Raw genomic sequence first — 27,145 nt, 5'->3', positions numbered from 1 at the left:
TTACTGCAGATAATGATAACAAATATGGGCTTGCCATAGAATTCCAGAAACACACAAAGCAATGAATATCAAATAATATAGAAATCACCAATAAGCTCCAAATTCATCATCCATGTCTTTCCAAATATTTGAGAGCAGAAGTACTTATTTAGTAAGATATTAACCCTCTGTGCATATGTGTGAAACTACATCAAAGACAAGACTGTAAGGCATGTAGCTAAGAGAGTCAGGCTGTAAAAGTCTTGGATTGTAAGCACTAGTCTGCTGTCTGCCTTTAGAACAGCAACCTTGTAGGACTAGCATTCAATATGGCCAAAATAACATATATGAACAGGTAAGGCCCCGGGTCTTTAATAACTGGATCTCTACTTAGAAGCAAGATGATAGCTGCAAAACAGGGTAAAAGGAACTTCAAGAGGACTAGAAATCAATTCATTCATAAGTTGCAAAAACCTCTACTATTTAATGGCACCCCTAGAGTCAAAAAAAAAAAAGACCGGTTGCACTGCATAATTCAGCTCTAGCTTACTACCTGAGGTGCTGCCAGGGAATTGAAAGTGACAACAGCTGACATCTCAATGTGATACAGAAGCTCCACATGCCTCCCACTGATTAATTCTGAATCTCTAGTTGCAGGGACTGTGAATACACTTTACGCTGTCTGCATACACCAGCAAGTATGGGTATACATACTACATGTAAAGAGGAAAACATTTTAGGTGATGATTCACCCCAAGGCAGGGGGTCCATGGTTAGTATTCAGTATAACATCTAGTCAAAGCGGGAATGGAAAAGGATGTGGAAATGGAGTTCAAATAAATATCTAGGAAGGACACAGTAGATAGCGAATCCCAGAGGTCACCAATGCCATACTCCTGACTTCAAGGTCTGCTACTTCTGCACACTGAAACTGAATGGAAGGCAAATCAATATCATGATCATTCTTTTGTATCTCTAGAATCCTTCTACCAAGTTCAGTCAATTATTCCAATGAAATGCTACAATCTCAAGATTTTAGAAAGTGTTTAACAGGTAAATGTCCTGGATGTTTCTGTTTGGAAGTAGAAGGGAAGCAAATATAAACATGAAAAATAATGTAGGAGAAAGGTAAAACACAAGTGCAATCCAGAATTCTGAATTCTGAAAGATTAAGGTTAATCCTTCATTATGAGAGTGGCCATGAAAAACTAATAAGACGAAAAGCTTACAAAGGCAGTATCATGATAACACTTCAAGTCCCCAGATTGTCTCAGTATTCACACAAAGTCAAGTTAAAAAGAAAATCTTCGCAATGATAGTTTATAACTGTCTTTCTGTACTGTTCCGAATATGCAAAGAGACTATAAAAAGATATTTCTTTAACAATATTATTTCTCTTTTCCCTGAAATATTAGGCCCTTGAGAAAAAGAATGCCAACTAACTCCACCACTTACAAATTTACATGTGATTTATCTTGACTGAATGCTTTTCAGGTTGTGTTTTATTTATATGTTTATGCTACTAAAACTAGAGCCTCTTAATAATTAAAAGGATAAAAGGAAGACAATTTGTTCCAATTCAAATCTTGAATTATGACTAACAAGCTTCACGAACATGAGGCTTCCTGCTTTGTAGCGATGTATTTATAAACATTTCAATAGGGGTGCACCTCGGGTTCAACTCGCCTGGTCACACCAAGGAATATAAGGCAGAGAGGCCCTGCATCCCAGCTGGTTGTGCCCCCTTATTATAAGCAACTGCTTTTCCTATGAACATTTCTCACTCTCATCTTTCTTGTTGGGCCAAGTCCTTACTACTAAAATGTATACATGTCAAGGTTTATTCTCTTAAAAAACAGGTTTAACTACCCAAATCAGTAGCAGGAATTGAGTCATCATTCTTAAATGTCAAGCAAATCACACCACCCCACCACTCAGAGCCTAAAATTCTGTTTCAGATAAACCCAAGGTCATCACAACCTTCCCATTCCCAAATACGCCAATTCAAAGTGAGCCTGTGGCTTTGTCTCCCCCATTTTGAGGGCTAACCCCCTCGTTATCTTTCAGGCTTTAATTAGTTGTGCTTTCTCAAAGAAGCCTTTCTTTTCCCCTCAAATCTAAACTAAGATCCCTTTATAACTCCCTCCTAGCCCCATATACTTTTCCTTCACTGGACTTTAAACATCTTACAAACATATTCATCTGTGTGATGAATGGTCATCTCTTTAGCACAGCCAGGGGTCCAGGGCTGTCTTTCTTCCTCGTATTTGACATTTAGCACTGTGCTCTGTTCATAGAAGCCACTCAGGAGATTCAGGCAACATCACTGATCATTGACATAAATAACAAAAGCAGACACTTAACAGAACAAAGTTTGAGAAGCGGGGGCTTCCCTGGTGAGGCACTGCCGGCCTTATAGGAGATCAGGATCTCCTCCTGGCCAAAGTGCTCCCCTTTTCTTTTGTACTGGGGTGAGATCATGCTGGCCTTGCTCCCAAGTGCTTTATCAGCATTCACATGGTCCTTGGCATGTGACAGTGTCTATAAATATGTTTGAACTGCTTAATAACTATTATCAGGTTCAATATCATGGTAAACATCTTAGAGAAATACAAGGTGGGAACGTTCAGGAATCACAATAATAAAGCTCACATATTTCAAGGAATACAATTTTTTAGTTGTTTCTTTGGTGATTTTTGAATTTGGAATCATGTTTGAAAAATTCTTTTTCTCTTTCCCTAACTAAGATTATATAACTTGACCTATATTTTTTACAGTGCTATTCTGGTTCTTTTCTTTCTTTAAAACAATTTAAATCTTTAATCCATCTGGATTTTCATTTCATACAAAGTCTAATTCAATTTTTTAAAATGTTTAGCTCATTTCCCCAAAACCATCCCACTGACTTTTTTTTTTCATCAATTCAGTGGGGATTAAAAATATATTCTTCACATCTCCTCAAAGGGATGGAGAAATTCTTGGAAGACTCGGGAAATAATGTACTCTCCCTTCTTGGTAGAAAGGTCCTCTACTAATACCAACCCATAGTATTTAAAACTAAAAATACTAGTCAATCATTTATCAATTTTTCACAAAAAGATGGTTAGGTCAAAATGTTCACAAAAAAAGGATTAAGAGAAACTTTCAGATGTTCTCACCATGGGCACTAAAGGAAGACACTTCTCGTGAGAACAACCATCTTGCCAAGAGCAAGGATTATGCTCTCTTCCATTTTTGTATCATCAACACCCAGCACAGCAACTAGTACGTAGCAGGTACTTGATGAATGACAAATTCACAAAATCAGAATTCCTCCCCTCAAGTAAAGTATGATGTATATGTTATTTCAATGACAAGGTTATTTTAAAACCATAATTCTATTTTTCCACGGGCATCTACGTCAATTATAGTATCATAAAGTGCCGTGAGGGTTATGTGATTTTAGATAAGATCCCAATAGACACATGGCAGGGAGCCTGAGTCAGCCCCCATCACAGGGGCCTCACCTACTCTAGCTGGGAATTGGCATCGTTCCTCCTCCTTTCAGGCCTGCCTTCCCATGCACGCTCGGCCCAGAGAGCTCAAAGCTGCTGCAGTGCCATCCTGCATACATCAAATCCAGCGCAGCAAGGCTTACAGGGACTTCCTTGGTGGTCCACGGGTTAAGACTTCACACTTCCATGCCAGGGGCATGGGTTCGATCCTTGGTCAGGGAACTAAGATCCCACATGCCTCACGGTGCAGCCAAATAAAAAGACTGCCTAATTTTCAATGTTAGGTATTTTTTTTAATCTTTCCCCAATTATTTAACTTTTGCATTGTTTTAAATTTATCAGCAGTCTAAGAGAACCCCAGGGGGCACCTGGTAAAAATTCCATGGCATGCTGGAGAAGGAGTGGGAGTCTGAGGTTGGCAGCTGATGGCTGAACTCTGTCCCCAAACCCTTTCTGTCTTAATGCTGCCTGGGGTTGGCCTGTGCTTCTCCAGGACTCCCTCTGCCTCGCTCCCCTGTGAGCAAAGAACACTGGATTCCACTTGTCTGTCTTCCTGCTGCTGTGTAAGCCTGGCCAGCAGCCCCCTCCAGCATGTGCAGACTGACACAGGAAGGTAAGTTCCCCAGTTGACCAGGAGGAGATGGGCCAGAAGATAAGAGCAGAGGAAGCAGAGCCAGGCAAGAAGGGAAAGAAGAGGAGGGGAGGAGAAGGTGCATGAAAATAGTAAGAACATTGGCAACACATAAGGCAGGCTGCCAGCTGGCAGGTTAGTCTCTGACACATCAGCCCTAGCTACTTCTTTGGCATTTGTAACGCTCTTTCAGAAGCATCGGAGCAAATGAGACTGCTTCTCACGTGGCACTGGGTCATCTGAGTCACTTTGACTTAAAGAGGCATTGGAGGGTTTCCTAGGTCTCTATCTCTTGATGCTGGCATCTCTTTACGTAGAGAGACAAAGCGGGTAAGGATACGTCCTTCTTTCCAGAACCATGGCGTTTCCTCATCACACACATGAAGATGAGACCATCCCACAGACCCCAGTACAGCCTTTAGGTTGTAAAATCAGACATGCCTTATTCTTTCCTCTAGCACTATATACATTTCAAAAGATGGAAATTCTGTAAGCTAGGTCATTCTAGCAGTACTATCACCTGCCGGCAAAAATTTCGCAACATGTCTATCCAGATCATAAAGGGTCGCCAGCTTATAGCACAATGGGTGAAATGAGGCACAAAACAAGGCGTAAAATAACTGAAGGCAGAATCCTGGAGAAGAGAAGGGGCAGGATGTACTTGCTGAGTGCAGTCTGCCTCACAAGGACCTTGCCAAATGCTCTACATGTATGGCCTTGATTCATTTCATCCCCCAATAAATCTTTGTTGTAGGAACCCATAATTATAGATGAATCACAAAAGTTAAGCCCCACTAATAGGGACAGAGACAGGATCTGAGCCTTGCCTTGTTCAGAGCCTGTTCTCTGGGCCATGACAGTTGCATTCCCTCCTAAACTTTCCAAAAGCTTCCTGCACAGTAACATCTGGTCACAGACAAAGGACCAGGAGCCGGGAAGGCATCAGACTTTTCGCCAGCAGCAACCGGAGATAGAAAATAATGGGATACATTAGCTTAGGATTCCGAAAGAAGTGCTTACCCCCTCATAAGCCACATACTCCAAGCTCTCCGTTAAGTGCAAAGTAGAATGAAAACACTTTGAGATAGATGAAGTCTCAAAACATTTCCCGATCATGCACCCTTTCCCTGAAGCAACCAAAGGATGTGTTTCATTCAAAGGGAATAAACAGGAACAACTGAAACAGGTTCCAGAGAGAGTCTGGGAAAGGATGGAACTAATAGAGTATTTTTCAAGTTCGCCTGTGTGGAAAGTTTAATAGAGAGATATTTTACATAGTTATTGGAAAGGCTAGGAGATGCAAAAACAGCAATCTAAACAAGAAAGGAAATGCAAGCATGGTACACTACTGAACTAGACATGAACAATTAGACTTTCTATATGACATACATATATATGATTAGGAAAAATATGGAATATATGTTCAACAAAAATCATACTAGGAGGAAGGAATAGAGGAAAATGTTCATACATGAGGAAAGAGGAGAGAGAGATCTTTATTATTCATAACAGAAAGTCAGTAGACAGGCAAATCTGAAATATCAAGAAAGATAAGAACATGCACATGATTTGGAAGAATTATGGTAAATACCAGAAGAAAGACCTAGAGTAAAAAGTAAGGAGGAATCATACAGGAAAAAGTTGACCAGGGACTGCTGCTTTTCATCACAACTTGTCCTATGTGGCTTTTAACAGTATGTATTCGTGAAGTGAAAGTCACTCAGTCATGTCTGACTCTTTGAGACCCCATGGATAGTCCTTGGAATTCTCCAGGCCAGAATACTGGAGTGGGCAGCCATTCCCTTCTCCAGGGGATCTTTCCAACCCAGGGATTGATAGGGATCAAACCTAGGTCTCCCGCACTGCAGGTAGATTCCTTACCAGCTGAGCTACCAGGGAATTATAAATGAAAAACACATTAGAAAAAGCAGCATCTGTCAGAACCAAGTCTTCCACATGGAGAAACCAGTCTATCTGCAAATCAACAGGCAAGATTTGTTAAAATGCACAGTAAGTCTCATTTAAGGATTACAAACTGAGGACTCAATTGTGAATTAGCTTTATAATAGTGAATTTGGTTAAATTACAATGCAAATGAGATTTTTCAATTGATATTTTAATGATTTCTATAATCTTTTATCCATTTATTCTAATGTATCCAAAAGTTACAGCTTAAGCTTTTCCTGCAACCGTATTTTGCAGCGGGATGAGTCTCTATGTATGCATCTTATTATACACACAGAGTCCTTCAAACAAGCCTTTACCTCTGGGGTTTTTCTGTCTGTGGGGAACTCTTCCTTCAGTGAATTTACAAAGCACCAATCAGTCATTCATTCATTCAATCAATATTATTAAATACCTACCATGCTCCAGATCCCAATCCAACATTTAATTTTAAAAGCTCATTTATTTCCATTTAATACACAGAACCAACCAGTTAGAACAGCTTAACCAATGGGCATGCCAGTCGGGCTTCCCAGATATCTCAGTGGTAAAGAACCCGCTGCCAATGCAAGAGATGTAAGACGCAGGTTTGATCTCTGGGTCAGGAAGATCCCTTGAAGAAGGAAATGGCAACCCACTGCAGTATTCTAGCCTGGAAAAATTCCATGGACAGAGGAGCCTGGCGGGCTACAGTTCACAGGTCACAAAGACAAAGAGTCAGACACGACTGAGCATGCATACAACCAATGGACATGAAGTTAACCATAACCTCCTCACTCAGGGTCTGAGACTTCTACTGGTTGTTGGTTTTGTTGCTGTTTGTTTTCTTGTGTGTTTTTTGGCACACCATCTTCCCAGCGCACTGAGAGCAATATGGGTAGCAGAAATAGTATATGACCAGAGGGAGTGAGATCACCTGTGTTCTGATCATTCACTGGCCACAAACTTAGTGGGACCTGGGTCAACATCCCTTGACATCTCTGGGTGTCAGTTTCCTCCCAGTAAAGTGGTGGCATAGTATTATATAAACTTCAAGACACACACAACACTCAGGCCTTGTCTCCCATGCCAATGCCAACTGATTGGTAAAGTCTGCCACTGGCCCATTTTAGGACTCTTCTCTGTTAGTTATGTCTACTGCAGGACCAGGGATCACAGTGGTATCCACAGTACTACCAGCCCTGCTTTGCTTTTCCAAAATATTCTGTGATCATATGAGAAAGAAGATTTGACATATTCTCACATTAAAGGTATATGATCAGCTTGAATTTCCTACGCATGTTTTCTGGCTAGTAGAAGGAATAAAGAATGAAATACCTAAAAGGCAGGAAGGCAGCCAGGAGGGGAAAGCAAGAAAACAGGCTGTGGATGATATCAAAATGGGTAAAGGGTCTTCAATACATTTATACTAACATATTTTAAGTATTTGGATTTTCCTTCCAACACACAATTTTGAAATGCAATCTGTTTTTCATTACGAGCCTGATTTGTTAAATCTATTACTCTTGGCTAGATTTCAGGTAGATTATAAACAGCTAATGTAGGCAAGTGAGGCATATCCACCAAGCCTCTGTTGAAGCCCATGGTACCAAGGGGAACGTCTTCCGCCTATTGTAAAGGACAGAGGCCCAGAGCTGCCCACCCACTCAGTCCTCCAAGAGGGGACATCAACATACAAACACACTCTCCTTTCTCGCTCTTGAACCTTGTACTGAAAAGATCATTCAGATTTAAAATATCTAAATGATTCTGGAGCCTATTATACAGAGTGAAGTAAGCCAGAAAGAAAAACACCAATATAGTATACTAACACATATATATGGAATTTAGAAAGATGATAAAGATAACCCTGTATGCAAGACAGCAAAAGAGACACAGATGCATAGAACAGTCTTTTGGACTCTGTGGGAGAGGGAGAGGGAGAGGGTGGGATGATTTGGGAGAATGGCATTGAAACATGTATAATATCATATAAGAAATGAATCGCCAGTCCAGGTTCGATGCAGGATACAGGACGCTTGGGGCTGGTGCACTGGGATGACCCAGGGATGGTGCACTGGGATGACCCAGGGATGGTATGGGGAGGGAGACGGGAGGGGGGTTCAGGATGGGGAACACGTGTACACCCATGGCGGATTCATGTTGATGTATGGCAAAACCAATACAATATTGTAAAGTAATTCGCCTCCAATTTAAATAAATTTGAATTAAAAAAAATAAAATATCGGAATGATTCTAACTTAGGCTGGGTTCTGTTAGATTCAGGGGTAAAAAACAATGACACACACACACAAATTTCAAGTCTTCCACTGCTCACTCTTATCTTTCAGTGTTGAATTCCACACGCTGAACTGCCACCACAAGGGGAGTCTAGACCTGATCTGTCTAATTTTTCCCTCTCTTGTCAAGTTCTTTGTCCTCAGCCCAAAGGCATTTAAGTTTCTAGGTACAGGCATAGACACGATGATACAGATATAGACATGCAGTTTCCCAAGTGAAAGCATCTGACCTCAAATCCCCATCAACTACTTACCACTGAGGCCGAAACAATACTCACTAATGTCAACAAAACCTACTCTTTCAATAAGTTAAGGAAACGAAAGGCAAATGCGACCCTGGCACTGCAGAAGTTCTAAAGAAACTTGTCTTTTCTCCAGGTTGCTTGACTGACCCACATGCAGGCACTGGTTTGGATGGATCGCTCAGACAGCAAAGAATCTGCCTGCAATAAGGGAGACCTGGGGTTGATCCCTGGGTCAGGCAGATCCCCTGGAGCAGGCAATGGCAACCCACTCCAGTATTCTTGTCTGGAGAATCCCATGGACAGAGACAGGAGCCTGGTGAGCTACACAGTCCATTGGGTGGCAAAGAGCTGGACACGGCTGAGTGACCAACACTGTTACCTTCTTTCACTTTCCGTCTAGGCGGACGGTAACGTGAACTGACCATTATCAACTGCACCTACTCTGAGCTCATCTTCCTTCAACTTTTATATTACTGGTAATAATTTGCATTTATATAGCACACAAGATTGAACACAGCACTTAAAACCCGTATTATGCAGCTTGATCTTTGGTGAGCCACTGGTGTTATAAGCGAGAATAACAAATGTCCAAAGGCAAGACAGTCTGAGCTGCCTCCACCGCCTTCTAAACCCTACGCTAGCAGCAGGTCCATTAGCCCATGTCTCTCCTCTAAGCAAAACCCTGTTTTATTGATGTCACTGTTTCAAATTAAGGCAGCTCCTGGTAGCCACTCAGACATGTTCTCTATTCCTGGCAGCATCATAAGTAATTACTTTATTTCTTCTTAAATTAATTCCCCTCTGCCCTTTTAGTTTGGTCACATTGATAGGAACAGAGGGAAGGGACGAAGTGGGTACCTAAATGGTTAATCTCACTAGGGGATTGTAAGTTTGAAAAAATGGGAGATCCTTGTAAATTAACAATTACTCAAGATCGCAGGTTTGCCTAACCACAAAACCAAGCAGGCTTGCTCAGCAACAAAACCATGCAACAGAAGCATGAGACTTGCCCCCAAACAATAAAACAATGGTGGCATGAGGCCCACATCCTGCCCAGGGAGCTCAGAAAGTTAGGACATGCCCTCTGTACACAAAAAGCAATCATTTGTGGACCTAGCTTGACCTCGTAGGGACAAGAAAACTCCCCTGCCCAACCTGCAGGAGGAACCGATGATGGAAGCATGGCATCTACTCGAGAATAACAAATATCTTCTACCCTCTCCACTTTTCCTTTGACTTTAAAACTGTAGCCCAGTAAGTTCTAGCCATGGCATCCTCTCGCCTGCTCACTTGTAACTCTCACAAGCATCCTATTCTAATAAACCACTTCTTACCTCTTTGCGTTTTGCTAAATTCTTTCTGCACTGGAAACTTAAGGCACTGTGGTACCCGAGTTCTTTGGAATCTTCGAAACAACACTAAATCGTTTCAGGACTAGTTACTGCAGTTATTGATGACAAACCTGGCTGAGTCCAGCAAACCTTGAGTCAGAAAACTATGAGTTTGAGTCAGCAAACCTTGGTGCTACTCATATACCCTCATGTCTGAAGGTGGAGATGACTAGATGACTCATTTAACAATGGAGAAATTACAGTGAGCTAGATAGTTCTGTGCAGACTTAGCATCATGGGTTAGTTACAAACTATAGCTATAAACCATGCCCAATATGTCTGAAAATGGGGATAAATCAATCCATCTGCCATCTGTTCAATCACAGAGCCTGGAGAGACCCAACAGGGAAATTTCTGACTTTTTTACTTAGAAGCTCAAACACTGTTAGGGTCATTATTAGGCTGTTACTTAACGGTGGCCAGAGTCAGCCATGGAAACTGCTCAGTCAGTAAAATCCAGGTCGGGGTGTGGGTCTAGTTCTGGGTGAGCCCTGCAAATTCAACAAAATTTCAAGGGTTCATGGATCACAATTCAAGGGTCAGCCTCTGCCACATCCCACCTCTGGTTTTGTGGAAGATGACAAGGCAAGTTGAGTGATGTTATTCTTGGTCCCCCATCAGCTGAAAGTGGAACAGTATAACGTTCAGGTCTGAATGATATAAATGAAATTTTCCTCAATAATAACAACCAATCATTTTCATAAAACAGACTTCTAATTCACCCCACTTCAACTTTCTTGTTCCGGGAACATTACTGTACACTTCAAGGTACACATGGTCTCCTTTACTGTAGTGAAATACACACTCCCCTGGTGGCTCAGATGGTAAAGAATTTGCCTGCAATGCAGGAGACCTGGGTTTGATCCCTGGGTCGGGATGATCCCCTAGAAAAGGAGGATCAGTCTTCTCACCTGGAAAATCCCACGGACAGAGAAGACTGGCAGGCTACAGTCCAGGGGGTTGCAAAAAGTCAGACACAACTGAGTGACCAACACAAAATAGACACACACATAAGGTAATCTGTACATCACCATATTTAAGGGTACATTTCCACAGCAGTAAGTCCATTTGCACAGCTGTGCACACTCTCAGTATAAAGCAGACCTCTCACCACACCCTATTTTTATGAGGGATACCTTACTCACCTCTCACTTCCCGTTGCTGATACTCTCTGTTTTTAAGGATGGGGTGTGAAATCCACATCCACGGGTGATGTTTGCGCAGTTGGGGGAGCAGGTAGTGGGTTACAAACCCCACGGCTCCAGCCAGGGTGAAGAGCACAATGCTGAGAAAGGGCTGCAACAGAAGATAAGAGTCAGTGTGTCGCTGGAAGTGTGGGGAAGGATGCCTGTCAGTAATCCAGAACCTTCCCCGCTCCTCCTAAAGCACACACAGCCAAACTCAGCTCTTGCCTCAGGCCCCTGAAAATTTCTCCCATAGCACTTGAAACTGGTCTCTGTGTTAAGAACCACCAAGACGGAGTGCACAAGAGGCTGAATTATTCTGCCCATTAGAATACTTTTTCTTGCTTGTTGTTATTTTTTTTTAAAGATGAGATGGAGAATAACAAATTTAGCTAACAGACTTTTCTTCACTGATAGAAAAGTGAGACAGCAACTGTCTGCAAGAACCTCTAGCCAGAAATCCCATCTGGCTCTCTACTGTTGTTTTTCCAACTGAAAATTATGTTCCAATAATCGTTTTGGCTCTGTGACTTCCATCTCATTCCTGATTCAGTGAGTCCTCCCTTCTCCACGCTTAGCAGTGAGCTGTGATCCTGTCTTATGACTGTTGACCATCCTCATGGTGGATTCTACAAGATACGCTAACCAAACCATTCCCTGGGTGGGAAACATCTGGATCAACTCTGTGTTGTGGGTCAAAACTCATCTCAGACATAACTCAACACACCTGGATATATTCCTCCAAGCTCTCTATTCTTTTCTATTCTTTCTCTGGCTCCACTAACCTATCAATAGCCTGGAGCTGCACAGTGGGCTCTGTTTACAGACAATGAGGAGAGGGGAAGAGTGCAAAGCCAAGTGGATACATACTCGCAAGGACAGGAACACAGTGCTGGCACTGACCGCAAAGGACAGAACGGCAGCCACCGAGCAGATGATGAGGTCCGACTTCAAGATGTCCTTCTGTAAACAGAAAACAGCTGCACAGTCTGCTCTAATGTGTTTCTCTCAGCACCTCTGGGTCACCAGGTAAGTCAGGTGACTGGACCTTAACCCCTGGATACACTACATCAGACCGTCACTTACCTGATCTATTCCCAGTGGCACCCGTTGGATGGACCATTCAGCATCTCCCATGTGGGGAATATCAGGGAAACTAAGGCAGAAGGGGGCAAGGGGAAATGCAGACTGCCATGACAAGGCGACGGCAGCCCCTCCAGCGCTCCTGCCTGGGAAATCCCAGGGAGTGGGGAGCCTGGCGGGCTGCAGCCCATGGGGTCGCTGAGGTTGGACACGACTGAGCGACTTCTCTTTCACTTTTCACTTTCATGCATTGGAGAAGGCAACAGCAGCCCACTCCAGTGCTCTTGCCTGGGAAATCCCAGGGACGGGGGAGCCTGGTGGGCTGCAGCCCATGGGGTTGCTGAGGGTTGGACACGACTGAGCGACTTCTCTTTCACTTTTCACTTTCATGCATCAGAGAAGGAAATGGCAACCCGCTCCAGTATTCTTGCCTGGAGAATCCCAGGGATGGGGGAGCCTGGTGGGCTGCCGTCTATGGGACTGCACAGAGTCGGACACGACTGAAGTGACTTAGCAGCAGCATGCCTCCATCCACTAGCCAGGGAGAGAAGATTTTCTACACGTGTAAGAGGCAAAAAGTTCTTCTTGACAATCACAGACCAGATGCGAGATGTGCAGGTCTAATAAAGACGGGTAAAGTGCTAATAATCTCCACTGGGCTTTGGCGTGGCTTGTATTTTAATGTGCACACAGCCTAGGCCAGACAGAGGCCTCTTACACATTTAGTTTTTTTTCTTTGCTCCTAAATAGATTTTACATTTTAATTCAGTTACATGAGGTAAAAGTGATTTCCAAATAATTTCAGTATATTTATATTATGTACACATATGCAGAAAATGAAATATCAGTAACTTGCTACTAGTTTTCCATCACACAAAATTGTGTAGTGAGCAGGCACAAGGGAAAACAAAGCAAAATTAGACCAAAGAATGTTACTAATACTGCAGATACATGAAAAATGGCCTGTTAGCTCAGTAGGGTACAATGCTGGCTAACTGACAGAGCTAAAAGGAGTATTAGGGGATCCTTAAATATTTTCTTTCTGCAGAAGCCAATTAGCTGCAGTACCTAATTACTGAACATATTAAGGTATCACACTGTTATCTGAAAACTCGGAAATCATCAGTTTAAATATATCAGTATATCATATCAAAAAGGACTTATGCCTCTTAAATAACTGTTTTGAATGTTACCTGCCAGAAAAACATACAGAATATACAGCTGTTTCCCCATCGCTTCCCTTCTTTCCTTTTGGTACAAACCATATACCTGTTTACCTACATTACCTCCCTCCCTTTATCTTTTCCTGTCTCTTTAAAATTAAAATGTGGAGTTTCTTGCAAGTCATGCTGCTGGTTTTCTGACTGAATTGTCATCCGAAGTGACAGGAAGCAACTCTCAACATCAATTTACCAATTAGCTGCTAAAGTTGCTTTGCAGTTCCTATCTCAAAAGTTTACAATTCACATATAAGTACTGAATATATGAGCAATCAAATAGTGATAAACAAAATTCTTGATCTTTTCTTACTAATAGTAATCTGATTTTTGAGCAGGAAAAATCATTGGTTTTTAATTCCGAATCTATAAAGTTTTATGTCATAAGTTTTCTCAAAAATTTACTATCAGTAAATGGCAAAAATCTAGTTATCGCCTTTCATTTCAAACGCTTTATAAAAGGCCACACTCTACCAGAGGGAAGTTCTATAATTCATTGCATCTTTAGGCTGTGGAGATTTATTCATTTTTATTTACTATTTTTCATTGACATGGTTTATGTCATTTTAAAATTGCTGATGCTTATCCAAAAGGGAGATATACATTTCCCCAAATATTCTAACTTAAAACTGTCATTTAAAATTTTTTTATTTTGTATTGGAGCATAGTTGATTAACAATGTTAGTTAAACTATGCCATTGGGAACTCATGTACACCTGTGGTGGATTCATGTCAATGTATGGCAAAACCAATACAGTATTGTAAAGTAAAATAAAGTAAAAATAGAAATTTAAAAAAAATAAAAAATAATAATAAAATAAAATAAAATGACCTGCTTAAAATTGTTTAAAGGCAATTTCAATCAAAATCCTAATAGGATTGTTTATTTTATTTTTTTATAAATTGGGAAGTTAATTCAAAAGTGTACTTAGAAATGCAACAGACCTAGAGTGGGGACTAGGTAAAACAATTTTGAAAAAGAAGAACAAAGTTGGAGGACTTTCAATACCTGATTCAGAAACCGTATGTGCAAAACTATGGTAATCAGGTATCGGTGGCATTGCCACAAAATAGACATTGAGGCCACCTGAGCAGAATACAAAGTCCAGAAATAGGCCAACATGTAAACAGTCAACTGATTTTAAACAAAGGGGTCAAGGTAAAATGACACCTTTCCCCACAATAAGATAAAGGAAAATTTTTTCACCTGATTCTGGTTTAGTTGGATAGCCACCTACAAAAAGAAAACAACAACAACAAATCTCCTTGACGCTCAAACATTAACTCAACTTGCATCATAAACCTAAACTATCAAATTCCTGAAAGAAAATATAAGAAGAAATCTTAGTGACTTTGGGTTTGGCAAAGTTTTCCTAATTAAGACACTAAAAGCTGCAACTGTAAAAAGGAAAAAAAGTCATAAATTGAGCTTCATGAAAATTTAAAATATTTATTCTTCCAAAGACCTTCTAACAGAATGCAAAAGCAAGCCAAAGACTGGGAAAAACACACAGACATACATGATTTGCAAAACATCCATCCAACAAAGGACTTTTGTCTATAATATATAAAGAACTTTACAACTCAATAAGAAGTCCAACAACTCTTTCCAACTCCCATTCCTAACCGCACATGGGCAAAACTTTTGAACAGGCTCACCAATGGAGATGGTAGATGGTAATATTGAGCTTTTCACTTTTGATGCTAATTAGGAAAACCACAAGATAAATTAATGATATTACCAAACCTTTTTTCATATTTTGAATTAATTCTCTAGAAAAACTATGATAGATTCACTATATCATAGGTTAAGAGTATTTCACAATTCTTGATAAATTACATCTGATTAGATGATTATAATAATTTACATAAATATAATACAAAGTCTAAGAGATCTAATCTTTTCACTCTTGATGCTAATTAATAAAAAAATGACAAACTTAATATTGGTAACAGTAACATCAGCAATTAGAAAGGAAATAATTTCCTCTTTTCATATAGCCACCAAAAAGGAGATATTATTTTGCTCCAAAAAAATTTTATTCTTGAAAATACTTTTTGAAAAGAATCTTGAAATATACCTCAGAGATTGTTGCTGCGTCTTCTGGGCCAGTTTTTTGGCCTGTAAATGCTAACCATAGTTCTAGCACTAATCATGATGTCGAAGGGTTTTTCCATGAATGTTTCTTAAACGTCTAATCTTAGTATACATTAAATTTTCTGCCTTTTTCAACAGTAGTTTCTTTTGTAAACATTATAGATATGATTATGTAGATGTATAGGCTTACTATCATCACTTAATGGTCAAATAATTTTCCATCTTGTGATGCCATACATATAAACACATGCATATAAGAACAATATCATAATGGACCCTCAGAGCATTAATCAAGAATAAAATTGAATGGAAAACATTTCCTAACTGCTAAGACTTCCATTTTTTACCATAATGAATTATGTTGCAATTATCTTTTGGGCTTCCCAGGTGGCTCAGTGGTGAAGAATCTGTCTGGTAGCGCAGGAGCTGCAGAAGACGTGGGCTCAATCCTGGGTCAGGAAGATCCCTTGGAGGAGGAAATGGCAACCCCGTCTAGTATTCTTGTGTGGAGCTTCCCAAGGACAAGAGGAGCCTGTCAGGTTATAATCCATAGGGTCGCCAAGAATAGGAAACGACTACTTGCTTGTTTGCTCCATTATCTTTTTGCACCTAAATCTTTTTTCATATTTTGAATTATTATCTATAAAAATTATGATAAATAATTTATTATATCATAGGTTAAGAGTATTTCACAATTCTTGATAAATTACACCTTATCAGATGATTATAATAATTTACACAAATATAATACAATGTCTAAGAGATCTCATCTTGTCACAGTTGGCAATATCATTAGTTTATCCTGTGCTAATTGAGTGGACCAAAATATACCATTTCACTTTAACTTGCATTTCTTTATTTATAAGAAGGGTAAGTATATTTCATATATTTACCAATTAAATATTTTGTCCCTAAATGAAACATTAATATTATTTGCTTATAGAGTTTAAAAAATTATAAGTCATTGGTATAAGAAAGATAATTTAACTTACAAATTTGTAACAAATATTTTTACCAAATTATCAAAATTATTTTCATTTTATTGCCCTTTTTTATACAGAAGTTTACATTTTTATGCACTCAAATTTAACTCTGTGTAGTGTTATTTATTTTTATCTTACAGATTCTATAGTCTGGGAAATCATTTGCTCTTTAGAAATTGAATAAACATGTATTATTTTTCATGTTCTTTTATGAAAATTTCTTTAACACTTTAAAAAATATGAGCCATGCATACAGAAAATTATATAAAGTACATATAGACAATGTAAGGAATAATTATAAAGTGAATGCCTCACTGAGAACGTCTGGTTCAAGAAATCCAGTTTCCTGGTACCCAAGAAGTCCCTTGTATGTGACTTCCTGGTCATAAACCCTTCCTTCCCCTGTTAAGGTGCTCATCAACTATCCTGATTGATGAAAACAACTTTCTTGCTTTAAAAAAAATGTTCGCTACTTACACATGCAACTATAGGCAGCTTAGTTTGCCTATTTTTACCTAAGAGATGGCATCACACTCTCTGTATCTGTTTGTCTCTTGTTTCCTCTGCTCAATACTAGGGTCATGATGAATACACTGAAGTGAAAGTTGCTCAGTTGTGTCTGACTCTTTGTGACCCCATGGACTCAGGCCAGAATACTGGAGTGGGTAGCTGTTCCTTTCTCCAGGGGATCTTCCCAAATCAGGGATCTGACCCACATCTTTCGCATTGCAGGCAGATTCTTTACCAACTGAGCCAGGAGGGAAGCCCAAGAATACTGGAGTGGGTAGCCTAGCCCTTCTCCAGCAGATCTTTCCCACCCAGGAATCGAACCAGGGTCTCCGGCATTGCAGGCAGATTCTTTACCAACTGAGCTATCAGGGAATATAAAATTCTTATAAATTATAAGAAAACCAGACATCTCAATTAAAAATGGGCGAATATAAATGGCCATTTTTTAAGTGGCTAAAATTCACCATTTATAGCTCTAGTAAGTTCTTTTCCTTTGCTACAAAGGCCATTCTACTGTAGGTGGAATTTCCAGCAGCTTCAGTTTGGGGTTCTTACAACAAATGCTACGATGAGCAATCTTCTGTGTGTATCTGGTACAAATGTGCAAGATTCGCTCTAGGGCAGATATGTATTTAGAGGTAGAAATGCTGGCTCTACATATAATACCAACTTTATCATACCAGACTGTTTCCAAAACAGATATATTGTACTAACTTACTTTGCTCTTAGCAGTACATGAAGTTTTATTGTGCTACACTTTTGTCAACACGTAGTATCAAGAGAACTTTAATTTTTTGTCAGTCTGGTTGGTATAAAACGATAACTTGTTTGGAGTTTCCTGATTATTAACTAGACTGCATAGGTAGTCATGCTTTGGCCATTGAGATTTGCCCATTTTTAATTGAGGTATCTGGTTTTCTTATAATTTATAGAACTTTTATATTCATCATAACACTAGTGCTTCATCAACTGTACATATTTTTTAAATCTTTTCCCATTCTGTAGCTTATATTTTTAAGTCTTATTTGAAGAAGGTATTATTTGATAAATCAAAAGTGATAATTTTAATGAATTTGAAGTTTTGTTAAAGTTTTTTCTGTACCCTGATATCATAAAGCTAATCTCCTTATTATGATTCTAAGTGCTTTCAGGGTTTGTCAGCTAATATTTAGGTACAAAATTCCATCTGAAATTGACTTTTAAGGACAATGTGACAAAAGAGTCCTATTATATTTTTCTACTTATTAAAAACCATTTTTTATTTTATTTTTCCTTCTGTACAAGGTTGGAGCCTGCATGCTCTGTTTCTATTCCTTTAGTAGTTATACTAAACAATCAATTGTGGAAGCTTAAATAATCACAGTCTAAATTTAATCAATATTTTAATTCATCTCCTGGACATACAAAGAACTTAAGTCCTGGTGTCCATTTCCCTTCCCATCCAAACTTATATGTCACTGTAGTCACATGTGTCAATTATATTTCACATTTTTTAAGCCGACCATACACTCACGATGGTTTTATACAGGTAAAATTTACTGAGATTTACTAAGACATCTGCCACTTTCTTTTCTCTTTGTGCTTTCTTATAAATTAGACCATCAGAGATTACTTTCTCTTAAAGACTATCTTTCAGAATTACATTTACATTTTTCTAAAATATTTTTATTTTGCCTTTATTCTTGAAAGATATTTTCACTGGGCATCAAATTTAGCGTGCCAGTTACTTGCTTTACAGAACTTTAAAAATATCAAAGTGTCTTCTGTTTTCTACTATTCCACTTGGTAAGGTAGCATTCAGGCTGTCATTTATTTGAATGTAATCTATTCATTTTGTTTAACAAATTTAAGATGGTCTGTGTCTTTGGTGTACTGCAATTTCACTACAGTTTGCCCAGTGTGTATTCCTCTTTAATTTATCCTGCTTGTGATTCACCAGAATTCTTAAATATCTGATCAGGGTCTTTTATCAGTTATGGCAAATACTCAGATATTACCTCATCAAATATTCATTATGCTTCAGTCTCTCTCTTTTTTTGATTTTATATATATATATATATATAGAGAGAGAGAGATTACATCTTTTATTCCATCTTTCATATCTCTGCATCTGTTGTATATATATCCTAATTTTTGGCCTATCATTGTTGCATTTTGGATACTTTCTTTTGTCTTGCTCTTTCAGTATACTAATTCTCTCTTCAGAGGTATCTCATCTCTCCTGTGTGTGTGTGTGTGTGTGTGTTTACTTTAATTGCTTTACTTTATTTAGCTATTTTGGGTTCTCTTTCAAACATACTGGGTCATTTTTAATACTTTCTATGGTTTAAGATATTAAGTGAAAGTCACTCAATTGTGTCCAACTCTTTGCAACCCCATGGACATACAGTCCATGGAATTCTCCAGGCCAGAATACCGGAGTGGGTAGCCTTTCCCTTCTCCAGGGGATTTTCCAACCCAGGGATCGAACAGAGATCTCCCACGTTGTAGGCAGATTCTTTACCAGCTGAGTCACCAGGGAAGCCTGTTAAATATTAACCCTTTTATTTCTTCAAACATAGTAAGTAGAGTTGTTTCAAAATGTGTATCTGGTCATTCTACTATCTGAAATGATTGCAAATCTATTTCTTTTGGCTCTTTGTTTTTCTGTGTAGTTTTAAATTTTTATCAAAAGCTGCTCACATCCCTTAGAAAAGTGGTTTTGGGAATTTGGGGAGACTGAGGAGGAAGGAATCCTCTATAGAGGATTCATAGATTTTGTCTTTGTTTTGTCATGAGGCATTTCCAATTGGCAGCAACTTTAAACTATATTAATAAATTGAGGGGGGTTGTACAATTCAGATGTTAGAATTGGTACTGAAAATTTATGGAAATGATTATTTTGTTGTTGTTAAGTTCAGCCCTGGAGAGAATTTGCTTGCATTCCCCTGGCACTGCAGAGTGAGCAACAGATTCCTTCCGGTTCACCCTTCCACTGAGAGTGGGCTCAGTGTCCCAGCCTGATGAGTGAATGATCTCCCCTTTGGCAGGCTTTTGCTTCTCTTCCCCACAGCTCAAGGGCTGAAAACTGAGGCTCAAGGTCCCCTGATTAGGTAGATGTGAAGGTTCCCTTGTTCACTCATCTGACTTAATAATTCCTTATTATTTCATCAAATTTTTAGTCACACTTGAGAAAGATTTTTTCCTTTTATTGAAATATAGTTAATTTATAATGTCATGTTAATTTCAGGTGTACAACTAAGCGATTTTATTTTATATAAATCTTCATTTTCAGGTTCTTTTCCCTTACAGATTATTACAAAGTATTGAGTATCATTCCCTGTGCTATATGGTAGATCCTGATTTATTATCTGCTTTACATAGTGTGTATATGTTAGTCCTATCCTCTAAAAAAGAGTTTTTTATATTTTATTCAGAATTTTCAGTATTAATCAACAGGGTCTGATTGTAATAACTTGGTCTGCCATAATATCAGAGATGGGAAAGTCTCATTTGATCTCTCTTCCCCTCTCTCTAACTTACATTGGTATTTAAAGAGGGATTAGCACAAAAAATTCTCTTTTCCTTCCCATTGCTAAACAACTACCTTAATACCATAGAGTGAATAATCCATTCTTGATTGCAACATTTAATTCTCACATTACATAGTCATATAAATAATTTGTCACCTTTCTGTGTTTACCTGATTCACTAATCCCACCCTCTAATCTTGGATTAGTCTCATATTTTTTTCTGATCACTCCATCTTTATAATGTACTCTTACACCTCAAAGTGCTAAATTCCTTTCTTATTCTTTTTCAGATTTTTTAAACTATTATTACCTTCTATACTTCTAAATGAACCTTTAGAATTATTTCCCCAAGTTTTGAATATAATTCCTTTAGAACTGTTTTGAACTATATTAAATCCATACATTTACTAGAGAGATTGACATTTAATAAATTTCAGCCTTCTCATGAAAAAATCAGGTTATATCTGTTTATCACCACTTTCAGACTTCATTTACATTTTAATAGACTGCTGTAGCTTTCTCTATTTCTGATACTACTTGTTAAAATCATTTCTATTATCAGTTGATATGTTTTGTTACTACTGTGAGTTCAATCATGTTTTCGTCATGTCTTCTACACTTATCTCTAATGTGTTAGAATGCTTTTGCTTTTCTAACTTTTTACGTCTCTGGTGGTATTTATGAATTTTCTTTATCATAGTTGTGTAAGCTTTCTATGCATTTTGCATGAATATAATAACATATCGATAACCTACATTTTTTTTCTCTTTCAGGACCTGTACTTGCCAGAACTTCTAAAACAACACTCAAAGTTTTGTTGCCTATTTTAATGATGAACTCATATGTGTTTAGCTGACAGCTATATTAGATCTCAGTACACTGAACATTTTAAATTCACTGTGGCATTTTACGTAGCACTTCACGCCGCAAACCTTTAAGAAGAAACTTAAGAAGCCCTGGTCTCACACTACAAACCCAGCAGATTTAGACAGCGTCAGACGCAAAAAACCTAGATGATACAACCAATTGTTTAAAAGAAGTAGTCTGGATAATACACATAAAAATGAGATAACTTTGTTGTTTCTAGATGTCATAAAAGTAACAAATCTGAATGTGATGGGAAAAAATGTTGAAAGTGACGAAAATGAGGGTAAAAATGGAAAGACCATGCTAACGAGGCATATGGAAAAAAGACTAACCAGGCAAACTACTCGTGGAAAGTTTCCATTTTATTAACTACTAAACTGTGGTAATAAACTCTGTGAGCATCACTTGTGTTGCTCATATGGAGTAAACCCACTGCTAGAGCTCTGGGTATCTCCATTTCTAGACCAATGTCCCTTAAAGCAGCCTGTAGGGCACCTGGTCAAAATCACCTGGGTAGACAGTCTCATAAACATGTAGCTGCCCCAGGCCAAGTGAATCAGAATAGGAGGAAGGGCTGGAAAACTGAGCGTATCATGTTTTCTAGGGACTTCTCATATAAACTAAAATGTAAGGAAGAGAGAGACAGACAGACAGACAGGCATAGGGAAAGAGCAAGAGAGTAAGACAGCCAGAGAGAGACAAAAAGAAACAAAATCAAGAGGGAAATTTCCTTGCACTAGGAAATAAATGGTATTACACCACAAAAAACTATAAAAGCTGAATCTGAGAGTCCCTTTAAAATATTATAATTAGATGAGAAATCTTTTCAGAGAAATGAACACACACATCATATTAAATCACCTACAAGTTATGTGCTCTACATTGTACAAAGCATTTCAAATAATACTAAAATCAAGGGAGGCAACACCTAACCCATCACAGCTAATCATGCTAATGAAATGCCATCTGTGTATGCTAGGCAAATTTCTCACCGGATTTCATTGTAATTCACAGATTATTTTACTGCAAATAAATCAGAAAACATCTTCCTCATTCATGAAACCAATGGGGGAGAGTTATTTCACAGATATCCATGGGAAACTCTTGGATTGACTCAGGCCACCCTATCAGTTCTATAGAAATTAATCTGGGAGTGTGAGTTTGATTTCATCCCTGTAATTTTCCTGATATAAATAATAGAGGTCTGGTTGTTGACTACATTTGGATGTCAAGTGTCTTCTTTCTTTGTTAGCTGGCACCTCACCAGTCCCGGAAGCTTCACGTCACACCCTGCTTTTAAGTGTGTCTCAGCCCTAAAATTAATGACACAATTACACAGTGGTGAATGTGAATTATATCTCAATAAAACTGGAAATAAACATTAAATTCAATAATTAACAAACCCTTATTCCTAGTAAGTGATTTGTGTTTTGATTCCCTGCAGTAACCAATGCTCAATGCTTTAGCTTGAACACTAACCACACTCAAAGAAAGGCACAGAGGTCTGAGTATGAATTCTTTTAAATGCTATCGTGTTGGCTATAATTCATGCACATTGTCTTGAAATGGTGAATTGCAATTTAACTCATCTAAATTCAGTGGAATGCTCTGAGCACCCACTAGGCATGAAGCACTGGTGCTGTGGTACATGTGTGCGTGCTCAGTCACTAAGCTGTGGCCAACTCTTTGCACTCGCATGGACTAGAGCCCAGAGGCCAGGACAAATGAGATTCATCTCCTGGCTGGAGGAGCTTGCAATCAATATCCCATTAAATGGTTTTCGTTTGATCTGTTATTCCTAGAGAAACAAACAAACGAATAAAAAAATACATACAGGAAAAGCAAGACTGGGAGACAGCAGACTGCTCCAAGCTCAGTACTCAAGTGAGAGATTATCTCATCAATGAGCTTTGCTTTTCAAACTATTAAGGTTTATAAGTTGATACCAAAGAGATACACCTGCTCAAAGGGTATTTGAAACTGCCCCCAAGCCATTTTCCTGGTGAACAAAGAAAATATTATTCCTTTACAGCCTTTCTTTTCTTTTAATGCAAGAAAACTTTAAACCAAATTCTACATTGATGAATAATGGGGAAAATATTTGAATATTTGTTTGCTTATAGGAGATACCATGTAAAGTATATCTGACCTAAAATAATTCCATAAATGATCATTTCCTTCCCTTCATGGAGGCTAATTTCCTCTGCTTCGACCTGAGCCCCATTCAAATCCCTCACACAGTTCAACCCCTGGGGCCCTATACCCAAGGAGTAGATTTCAGTTACATCATCTTCAAGACCAAGATATGGGGGAGAGAGTTGTATCAGCATGGCATTGACATTAGGAAAACTAAAAACTGGATATGTGGTGCAAGAAAAGCTTTTAACTCTGTTAAAACTTATTAGAGAAATTCAGGAGAAGTTTTTAAAAAAAACCACCTTTCTCTATTCCCTCCAAAATTCTCATATATAAATGCATTTAAATTATAGGAAAAACATTTTGTAAGCAACTGTTTAATATTATCTTATGTAAATAAATCTGATTAGTAAAAAGTGTGTCATTCAAATCTATTGAAATAATTTAAATAAGAACTACGCATTATAAACCTATAAAGTTTAAACAATTATATATGCATTTTATATATGCATATATACATAGACATTATATAACATATGAAGAACAGTGTGTATATATACATATATAGTGAGGAAAATTTTAAGAATATATATGTTCATGTAAACCTGTTTATATAGTACTTCATACAGAGTATTTCTGGGGAATGTAAACTAAATTACAAAAGGTGTACATCTTGCTATGTAAGAAGATTAAAAATATAGAATAATATTTTTTCTAATAAATACACCTTCCTGAACTTTGTTAGCTTTCAAAATAAAAATATTAATTTGAAATCAGAAAAATAGCTGATGTAAAATTTTATACCATTATGATACATACCTGGTTGGGAATTTCATTGCAAAGATAATGCATATGTATGTGACTTAAATGTATATATCTAAATTTATATATTTTTGCATTACCCTTCTCTCAATCACATATATATGGACATTGCTTGTCATAATTGGGAAGGAGAGGCTGAAGAGAATTTCTTGCCCTTAGATTTAATGTACACAGTCTCTGACTCACTCTTTTTTTTTTCTTTTTCTTTAAATTTTATTTTATTATTATTATTATTATTTTTCAATATTGTACTGGTTTTGCAATACATCAACATGAATCCACCACAGATGTACACGTGTTCCCAATTCTGAACCCCCCTCCCTCCTCCCTCCCCATACCATCCCTCTGGGTCATCCCAGAGCACCAGCTCCAAGCATCCTGTATCCTGCATCGAACCTAGACTGGTGATTCATTTCTTATATGATATTATACATGTTTCAATGCCATTCTCCCAAATCACCCCACCCTCTCCCTCTCCCCACAGAGTCCAAAAGACTGTTCTTATACATCTGTGTCTCTTTTGTACAGCCTTTATTTTCTTTATTCCTTCATTTCCTCTTTCCTTTTCCTCTTCTGTGCTCCAACCAATATGGCGGCCTTGTCCACAAAATCCTAGCATGCATGCTAAGTCACTTCAGTCATGTCTGACTTGGCAATTATATGGACCATAGCCCACCCTGGCTCCTCTGTCCATGGGATTCTCCAGACAAGAATACTGGGTTGCCATGCCTTCCTCCAGGGGATATTCCCAACTCAGGGATAGAGCCCACGTCTCTTACGCCTCCTACATTGGCAGGTGGGTTCTTTACCACCTGGGAAGCCCACAACATCCTAGCCATAAGTCTAAAGCCCAAGGGTCCCTCCCAGGGGATGTGCAGATGTCAACTTGAATCAAAATACACAGGAAAGAATGCCTTGAACTCAGCAGGAGACAGAGGCAGAAGATGCAGAGAGGACTGCAGTTTGGCTGAACATTTAATGGTCAAGCTTTATTCATGCCCATCCTGCCTGTGGGGCCAGCAGTGCATGGAACTGTCTGAAGGTGGCTCATTTGAATATCCAGGCAAATTGCATTAGACCAAGTGAACACCTGTGGCAGGTGTACACAGCATCTGCCTTCCGCAGACTCAAAGGGTCTACACCCTTTGAGCAGGCAGCTCAACAGTCTACTTCACACCAGGTCAAGTGATGCTCTCTCATACATTATACAGCACAAATGTCTTACCACGGAATCTTTCATCTTCATGGGCAGAGGGTCTGAAGCTAACTCTTCTAGATTTTGATGTAAAAATTTATGAAGCAATTTGCACTGAATAAAGGACCTAAAAATGGAAAAAATACACAAGTTTTACTTTTCAAAATATGTACCTTAAAAAAAAACAAAAGCAGAATCTTGGGCCCCACTCTAGACCTGAATCAGAACCTGCAGTGTAACACGATCCTCAGGAGATTCCCAGCATATTAAAATTCAAGAAATACTGCTCTAGTCTAAAAAAGAAGACGTGCCTATTTCAAAGTCTGAGGGAAACAGCTTCACCTTTGACCTCACATTCACAAAGGACAAAAGCCAGTGTTCTCTCCTTTAAATTGTTTGTAATGTAGAAAAAAAAGGAGTGTGTACAGGCGATCACAAAGACAATGGGTGGATTTTCAAATTCCATCCACATTAAAGCTGTCCACAGCAGGTATGGGTCCCATTGACCATCATGGGCTAGCTAAGCTCACAGAGATTCTTTATTTCAGCCAGCCCTCAATGTGGTAAAATATTTGTTAGGAAAATCTGTGCAGATGATATTTAAATTTTCTGATTTTCCACGTCTTTCATCTTGCTGCACCTGACAGCCTAAAATTATCATTTTTTCTGCTCCCCCAAAACACTTATATCTGCTTTTATAGCTTAAGTCAGTATCTCCCTTGTGTTAGTCCCTCAGTCGTGTCCAAGTCTGTGTGACTCCATGAACTGTAGCTCACCAGGCTCTTCTGTCCATGGAATTCTCTAGGCAAGAATACTAGAGTGGGTGTGCCATTTCTTTCCCCAGGGGATCTTCCCGACCCAGGGATTGAATTTAGGTCTCTGCATCTCCCTTAAATGTGGTCAAATGAGATGGGTGATGCCTAACTGAATTGATTGACTGGTACCTGAAACTATGGCATCACCTGAAGGGTTTTCAGGTCCAAAGTGCATATTTATCAAACACTTAAAAGATACAAAGAAAGGAAAGATTTGAAGGTATATTTTCTAGTGACTAAGGGTTATTATTAAACACATTTTAAAACTTTGGCACAGACTTCACTTTAAATCCAGAGGGCACCGGCCATACTAAGAACAAAAAGCAACAAAACAAAACCTTTCCTTCCAGAGATGCAAGTCTAGTCTCCCCAGGGTAGACTTTATCCCGCTGGCATAAAGGCAGTGATGCCACTTCATGGACCCAGAGGGACTACTTGTCAAGGTTGATGCTTCTCATACAACTCCCCAAGGGAAGGTCAAAGACAGTGCCTGAGTACAAGAGGACACCTATCACTGGCTTTGTGAGTTTTACTCCAAAAGCACCAGGGCCAAGGTTCAGTGTGTCCTTAAACTTCACATCTGGTTTTCATTCATTTCTGGTTAGTCCTGGGTTTCTTTCACCATCACCCAGGGACCAGCACTTTAACAGGGAAAGAGTTCAAGCACCCTGAGCACTGGATGAGAGGGTGAGGCTGCAGGGCCAGTGGATAGCTCTGTGTGTGTGTGTGTGTGTGTGTGTGTGTGTGTGTGTGTGTGTGT

The 27,145-nt window shown here is 38.8% G+C and overlaps 1 protein-coding gene across 1 annotated transcript in view; it reads right to left on the bottom strand.

The window, feature by feature from the left end:
- Positions 1–27,145, bottom strand: part of PCNX2 (pecanex 2) — a 314,554-nt gene that overhangs the window by 163,300 nt on the left and 124,109 nt on the right. The window contains exons 17-19 of the mRNA XM_040242736.1: positions 25,601–25,697; positions 12,018–12,110; positions 11,109–11,259 (exon numbers count right to left, since the gene is read on the bottom strand). Of these exons, the coding sequence (XP_040098670.1) occupies positions 11,109–11,259; positions 12,018–12,110; positions 25,601–25,697 (341 nt within the window). The remainder of the gene's footprint in view (positions 1–11,108; positions 11,260–12,017; positions 12,111–25,600; positions 25,698–27,145) is intronic.

The sequence above is a fragment of the Oryx dammah genome, unplaced genomic scaffold (genome assembly GCF_014754425.2).
Source record: "Oryx dammah isolate SB20612 unplaced genomic scaffold, SCBI_Odam_1.1 HiC_scaffold_6, whole genome shotgun sequence".
NCBI lineage: Eukaryota > Metazoa > Chordata > Mammalia > Artiodactyla > Bovidae > Oryx > Oryx dammah.
Note: the sequence above shows the minus strand (reverse complement) of the source record. Positions and strands in the feature narration are given on the sequence as shown.